Source organism: Ictalurus punctatus, chromosome 1 (assembly GCF_001660625.3).
Source record: "Ictalurus punctatus breed USDA103 chromosome 1, Coco_2.0, whole genome shotgun sequence".
Taxonomy (NCBI): Eukaryota; Metazoa; Chordata; class Actinopteri; order Siluriformes; family Ictaluridae; genus Ictalurus; species Ictalurus punctatus.
In genome coordinates this window covers 7,726,301-7,734,391 of record NC_030416.2, presented here as the reverse complement: position 1 = coordinate 7,734,391, position 8,091 = coordinate 7,726,301, and the positions used below count along the sequence as shown (strand labels likewise).

General features: G+C 39.8%; 1 protein-coding gene across 1 annotated transcript; it reads left to right on the top strand.

Moving 5' to 3' along the window:
- Nucleotides 1-3,361: 3,361 nt before the first annotated feature.
- On the top strand, nucleotides 3,362-7,779 carry LOC108265467 (adenosine receptor A2b). The gene is made up of 3 exons (XM_017467816.3): nucleotides 3,362-3,497; nucleotides 6,112-6,442; nucleotides 6,560-7,779. The coding sequence occupies exons 2-3, from the start codon at nucleotides 6,117-6,119 to the stop codon at nucleotides 7,320-7,322; spliced, it is 1,089 nt and encodes a 362-aa protein (XP_017323305.1). The 5' UTR covers nucleotides 3,362-3,497; nucleotides 6,112-6,116; the 3' UTR covers nucleotides 7,323-7,779.
- Nucleotides 7,780-8,091: the final 312 nt, after the last annotated feature.

Sequence of the window (8,091 nt, the reverse complement as noted above, 5' to 3'; positions counted from 1 at the left end):
GTTAAAAGCCACCTCTGTTTCCATGGAATGCCAAACCCACTGACTCCCTGTCCGTAGAACATCGATTCCATAGGAGTGAACAAGTCTGGGAGAGTACATACCAACATCTTGTACAAACACAGAATCACAATACTCTACACACAGAAACCCAACAGCGTCCTGACTAATCTTATAACAGACTTGCCACAATAAAATTATTCATTTGTTTATACTGATTGAAAATATCAGATAAGTCGGTTTCCATTCCACCAGTGGAGGGTTAAAGTGGGCTACAATATTCATTCAAATTTATAGTTATAGGTAGAGTGTGGTGGATAAATAATGAGATATCTTGGGCACTAGGTCTAGATGTTGAACTATTAATGCACCAAGATCAATACTGTATTATCTTGAAAATGAATGGAGTCATGTTTCATCCTTTTTTAAGGTTCGAATTATGATTAATGAATGCAAAAACAGGGAAAATTTTCCTTTTAAGCTACCTTTTATTATTATTATTATTATTATTATTATTATTATTATTATTATTATTATCAGTAGTAAACACAGCATAGAGTGTAATTCATGAAGCCCTCCTAGCCATGAGTACCTAGCTACCTGGGCCACTGTGAAGCGCTTGGTATGCTAGCAATGTCATAATGCCTTTTAGCTGATATAGCAAGCTAATTTTATAGCTAAATTATAACCAGCCTGGTTTTAATCAAAATGTAATCCAACTGTGGACAACTGTGTTCTGTCTACAACATTAATACTTTTATGTAATCAGAACCCTCCAGTTCAAACCACTGTTTCTAGAGTTTGTCAGATTTGCAAATGTTGTATCACATAATTGCTTCATTTATGGCTTAATGTTAACTTTACCAGTTTTGTTGCTATCTACATAAAATTATTCCAGAAAATCATCATCATTTGTCATAATTTCTTAGCATGAGCACACTGCTGGGAAAACAAACGAGTTAATTAATATTTAATCATTAATCCTTGCCTGGAGTAACTATCAACATACACAAATTAAAGCATACACTACATGATTTACAAAATGAATAGTGAAACAAAGGAAGTCATTTATAATGCAGCAAATAATTACTAAGAGTTGTAACAATAGAAATTAGTAGGCAGCGTCACATTTCGAATAGCGCTTCCACCTCATTAAGCTCTTTTGTAGACTTGGAGGAATTTAATAAATGTTATATTTCTCCCGTGGTGTAAGAATAGACGGAACAATGCCCCACATTAAATGAGCTCTAGCAGAAATCCATAATGTTAAATTCTCCTAAGAACACTTCTGTAGTCTGTGTTCATAGAATACTCAACTCCCAATCCCTTTCATTCTATGCAGTAGGTTTTCATGAGCTCAGACAATACTGGGAATGGGATTAGTATTAGAGGTGTACATGAATGTGTGACAGGACTGCAGACTCCAACCTTGAAACCTCAATAATGTTCAGATCCATTCATACAACACTGAGTTTAATGTTGAGTGCAGGTGTGCTTTCAGTCTTTCTATACAGTCTTGAACTGTATAAGGTGGAATAATAGTTTATTCCTCAAGAGGAAAATCCTCCGGCTATTAAAAGAGCAAATGTGCTGAATGTGTGTTTTTGAAAAAATGACAATATCTAGGGCTTGGAAATTGAACCGAAATATATTCATTCATTTATTCATTCATCTTCAGTAACCTTGTTATCTTGGTCAGATATAGTATATAGCAATATGTAAACATCAAAGCCATTTACTTTCCTTCCTTTGTGGAAAACTGGATCAAATGTACTGGAAGACTGGAATATTTTAAACAGTAAAATTATAAGGTTTTATTATTATTATATTTTTTAAAGAGACGAATGTTAGAGAAGTGAGGATTTTTCACAGTGTACTCCTGTATCATGGGTTCAGTGACGTTTAGATCTGGTGATTGGTGAGGTGATGGAAAGCATGTGGCTGGTCAAACTACTGCTTGATTTGGTGTTTAGGAACTTGTCTATCAGTGTATGGAGCCGTTCAGTCTTGGAAAATGGGAACACATTTACATCAGAGGGCTCAGTGGTGTCTTATTCCTTGGCCATTATTTACATACTTACATAAAATTACTCAAAGCAAGCATCTGACCCAATTACTCCCACATGATTGCTTTGGATGGTCCCACCTTCACAGCCTAAAGATTACACTTCCCAAAAATAGTTTATGCCCAAGTCTCACCCTTGCTTCAGTGATTAATCCCACCTGGATATTGTTGATTTGTACCTAAGTGCTGCGGCTGTAATCACAATGATCATCCCAGGACACTTATTAAGATATGCTCATACTGAACATCCTTTCAATACATTTAGTTCTGTGTGTCTTTACACTTCTACACCTGTACACTGTATTATGGTTTATAATCTCGCTAGCCAGGGTGTCACCAAGAAGTAGACAGGATCCCTTTTAAGTTTGGTTCCACTCATGTTGTCTCAGGCACATTTTCCAAATTTAATTGAATGATGGTGCGGGGCATGGTGGATTACTGGTTAGCACATTTGCCTCGTACCTCCAGGGTTGAGGGTTTGATTCCTTCCTCCACCCTGTGTGCTTGGAGCTTGCATGTTCTCTCTGGGGGTTTTCTCTGGGTACTCTGGTTTCCTCCCCAGTCCAAAGACAAATGTTGTAGGCTGATTGGCCTTTCCAAATTGTCCATAGTGTGTGAATAGATGTGTGAGTGTGTATGTGTGATTGTGCCCTGTGATGGGCTGCCCCCCCCATCCAGGGTGTCCCCCGCCTCTTGCCCGTAGTCCCCTGGGATAGACTCCAGGCTCCCAGTGTCCTTGTGTAGGATAAGCAGAAAATGGATGGATGAACATGGTAGCTTTCCATGACCAGACTTTGACATAGTAAGCTATAGTTATGCTTTGGCGTCCACTTGCTATTAGAAAAAAGTAAGGAAATCAGACCAAACTGCTTGTTTTATTTTTCAGAGGTCCAGGTTAATTTCCAGCTTTGCGAATCTCGCATCATAAAGCTTTCACTCATAGAGCATAGAGATCTGATGTAAATTGTTCCTCTTTACTTTTCAACTTGTCACAACAAGATTTGTGTACCATTTTACCTCTTTTAATTGTCATCAGTTGATTGATTTTAAAAACTGACAGTGTGATGACATTAGGCTGATGAGTGCAGAAATGCTTTTATAGCTGATGTAACATCACTCACTTCTCTAACTGCCTTTCGTCCACCCCATTTATGTCTATTTCCCAAGTGAATGTGGTGTCAAAGCTGCACTTTGCACTGGTCTAATGGAAAAAGCAGGCCTGCCCTCACATCGACACTATCGATATGTTTGCACAGGCTTTAGAAGGAAGTGAGAGGAGGCTGATGAAGGTAGGCTATGAAAGTGAGTTTATTTTCGTCTAGCAGAGCCTGAGACAGACAGCGTGTGAGGGAGTCGTGGGTAGGGATTATCCGAGGAAAGATAAAATAATATATATACTACTGCAGACAAAAATCCGCTTTATCCACCTTATCAGGTAATTTCTTTCACTCTTTCCCTCACATATTTACTTATCCTTATCATACAAATACCTACTCTGTAGCTGCACCAATAGGCTCTTATACCTTTTACAGGCAACTTTTTTTGACATCATTATTGCTAAAACACTGGTTCTTGAACATACATTACTTTCCTAACAAACACATCTCCTGTTGTGCAGTTGAGTGGACTATAATGCAGGTCTGCAGGTCAATGTTGGTTCCTTGGCACGTCATTGATTCACTAGATAATTATGCGTGCCTGAATTACTCTGGGAAGATCATTAATTCTTACACCCATTAATTATTCCATGTAATCAATTTGTAAGAGTGGTGAAACAATGAAAAAGATGCACACCTTCAATTGTAGCACACACACTCAGAGCAGAAGAGCATTGGATTAAGGCATTGCTCATTAATATAAAATGCTCATGGGCATTTCAACACTGATTAGTGTCACTAGCCTGTTGAAAAGCCGAAACTCATTATGATAAGCAGTGATAAGTGTCATATCGAGGGGCTGTGTAGTTATTTCGCCAGCTCCATTCTTTTTTCTTTCTTTTTTTTTTTTTGCCTTCACAGCCGCTTGTCTAAATATTCGATGAAATTAACTTTCTGTCAAAGAAGTGAGGGCATTATATGACAAGCTGTCCATAACCGAAACTGAACTGTCTTAGGGATTTTGATTGATAACAGCTCACTCGCAAGTTTCTGCTAACTTTTCACTTCACAGGCAGGACTACCACATACACTCGCAAACCATTTTACAAGTACACCTAATTATTCAGGCAATATTCCAATTACCAGAGGTAGGTAGAGTAGCCAAATATTTTACTCAAGTACAAGTAAAACTACTTATAAAAATAATTACTTGAGTAAGAGTAAAAGTAATAATGTTAATAATTAATTCAATTCAATTCAATTCAATTTTATTTGTATAGCGCTTTTTACAATAGACATTGTCTCAAAGCAGCTTTACAGAAATATCAACACGGTATACAGATATTAAAGGTGTGAATTTATCCCAACTGAGCAAGCCACTGAGTGGCGACGGTGGCAAGGAAAAACTCCCTAAGATGTTTTAAGAGGAAGAAACCTTGAGAGGAACCCGACTCAGAAGGGAACCCATCCTCATCTGGGTAACAACAGATATTGTAATTACTTGAGTAAGAGTAATAAAGTATCCGATGAGAAGATTATTCAAGTAACAAGTTACTAGTTAATTCGGATCTGATTAAAATGAAGGGAAAATCCTGAATCTCAGACAACAGGTGTACGTCACCGTTCCTTGAAAGTCTATCCTTTTTCTTTATATGATATAAAACCTGGGTTCAAGATGACGCAGAATATCCCAGTCCTGTGATGGGTACAATAACACACAACCTGCTATTTTCAACAAAAAAATCTCACACACACCACAAAAATGAAACATTTTCCCAACAGTTGACAATCTTTATTTTCACAACATGTTAACAACACAAACTTGTCAGCATCTGCATTTAAACAAGTCAACAGAGAACAAAAAAACAGACTATGGAACAGAAGAGAAAATGTGTGTAGAGAGTGAGTGTTTGTGTTTGTGTTTGTGTGTGTGTGTGTGTTTTTTTGTGTGTGTGTGTGTGTGTGTGTGTGTGTGTGTGTGTGTCTTGCCTCCGCTCGCTTCTCCCCCTCGTTGGCTATTATCTTCCAGGCTATTATCTTATTGCCCTAAAAAAGTGAGCGGTTGTTGCGTCCGGATTTAGACTACTGCAGCATATCACGACCTCATTATACGTGATATAGACTAATTGTTAAAACTAAATATATTCATTAACATTTAACAGTAATGGAGGAACACCACTGAATGTAATGAAGCAAAAGTACATTTCTGTGATTAAAAACTTTACTTGAGTAAGAGTATAAGTATGGCCAGTTAAACCTACACTTAAAAGTACTTTAAAAAAAAACAAAAAAAAAACAAAAAAAAAAACAAGTTACTCAAGTTAATGTACCGAAGTAAATGCAGCGCATAAAATCATGCAGATACAGGTCATGAGCTTCAGTTAATGTTCACGTCAAACATCAGAATGGGGAAAAAATGTGATCCCAGTGACCTTGACCGTAGCATGGTTGATGGTGCCAGATGGGCAGGATTAAGTATTTAAGAAAGTACTGATTTCCCAGGATTTTCTGTAGGTGGAAACACCTTGTTGATGAGAGAGGTCAGATGAGAATGACCAGACTGGTTTTATCTACGGGAAGTCACTCTTGACAACTGTCGTGAGCAAAAAAGCATCAGAAAAAGAACATTATGTTGAACCTTGAGGCAGAGGTTCCACCCCTATCAGCCAAGAACAGGAATCTGAAGCTACAATGGGCACAGGTTTGCTGAAACTGGACAGTTGAGGACTGGAAAAAATCCAGGTGATGTTTTTCCAATCTTCAACTGTCCACTTGAAGCGAGTGCTTTTTTTCCCTTTGTGCTCATAGCTATCTTTTCTCTCCTCTATCTTCACTGTTAAAAAAGGTTGCTTGCACTAGATTAATGGAGTAAAGCAGGGAGTTTGCACACACCTGTTACTGAGGCAGTAATATGATCATGTTCCCTGATCTTCTATCTTTCTTCTATCCCAGGCACCATGCATCAGATGTGGCTGTTCTCTATGGCGCAGTGTGTGCTGTCGGTGTCCGTGATCGCCTTGAATGTTAGGCTGTGTATGCGTTTGGATTCGGGTAGCCATTTAAAGAGTGTTTCCTCCTGTCTAAAGCTGTGTTTGGGCTGGGTGGGAGCTATCGGGGGTGCCATGGACATTCCAGTCAACATGTTGCTGAACATGAGGAGCACTCAGTGCCTGTACACGTGCATGATGCTGGTGTGCTTCCCCCTGCTGGTCAGACAGTTCACCGTGTGGCTGCTGCTGCTTCTCGTCCTCAACACGCACCTACATTGCCGATTAGGACACAGGTGAGTTGAGGGATTCCAGCAACAGACTGTGCTATCTACATGATCAAATTTCCTGACTGGGATTTGTTCACCCCCGGATATAGTTCAGGACTGAATACTTGGTAATATGTCTTTCAGGTATGCAGGCTTGGTAACACGTCGGCGAATGCTGTGTCTGGTGCTCCTCAGCTGGCTTTGCTCTGTTGTAACTGCCTTCGCACAGTTCATTGTGTGCAACTCAGTGGACACTTGGGGAACGGCCGGGCTGGGATTCATCTGGCCCAACCAGACTACCCATAAGCCACACCCGCAAGCCCCATCAGTGATTGGCGAGTACCTTCCTTATGGCGGATTCCTGTCCAAGTTCCTGGTGGAGGACATGAAAAACTTCACCTACGCAGAGATTCACAGCAGCCACTGGGGCGTCTGTGCTCATGACACTGTCCTTAACCCAGCCTTTTTGGTCTATGTCTATGATGTTGCTGTTTATTACATTCCCCTACTTATTCTGCTGGGTGTATATGTAGATCTTAGCTGTGTGATGTCACGACAGACTGTGATAAGTCTCTCTGAGCTCCAGATGAAAACCTCAGGCTGGTCTCGCTCTCTGGTTCTGTCCTTGTGTCTCCTGGTTCTCCTGTACCTACCTATACACACCATCCATGCTTTGCATCTCTTTGCCCCCAGCAGCCAATGGCCTCTTTGGGCAAATTATGTGGCCTCTATCCTTTTCCAGACTTATGGTTTGGTTCCTCCCGTCCTTTTCAGTTCTTCTCCTCAAAAAGTGACTACAGGTAGTGAATCTCTGGCTCTAAAAACAGCTACCTCACGGCTGAAGTCTATTTCCCCGACACCCTTGGAGTTCTGTTTGCCTAAGCCAATGCCAAAAGGCAAAACATGACAAGAGGTGTGATACCATGATGATGATTTTCACAAAACCCAAAATCCAAATCCTGATCCTAACCAATTATACAATTTTCAATACTCCGATTTTAAATTTCACCCGAGTGACCATGATGACTGCTCCATGAAAATGATGTAAGCTTTTCTTTCCATCGTTTCTGAATAATTATGATTTCTGCCAGCTAGCTGTAATCCTCAAATTAATATTCCTCTGACAACCACCTCAAATAACAGTAATGGTGCTGTCCTAATCGAATGCCACAGAAGGATTAACTGGCTACATGTACTATAGCCCAGTGATGAAGACTGATCTGAGCATGTTTAATTAAACCAAGAGTAATAATAACATCTACGATCGGGGCTGTAATAATTGTATTCAGACATAATTGACCACAGATTTCATTGCTATTTGATTAAATGTGTCTTTCTTGTGTGTAGCTTGAATAAAATGCATAGCTCACCACTAATTGGGTTCTTTTTTATATTGGAAAAAAATGACCCTGTCTGATATTCAAATTGCACAAAGGTCTTGGCTCCTTTCCCTCCCAGTCACTCTCCATCTCTTTTTTTAGGGGGAAATCTCTGGCCAAGTTCCTCGTTTGTCCTGTGCTTTTCACATTTCACTGTGTTATGATGAGTGGTCCCTTCTGACTATTGCTTCATCTGTTTCAACTGTTCATCTCTCTCTCTCTTTCTGAAGCTTTTTCTGTCTCACTGAAGTTTAGGCCACACGGGTCCCTCGCTGCACAGCGCTACTGAAAGGTGGA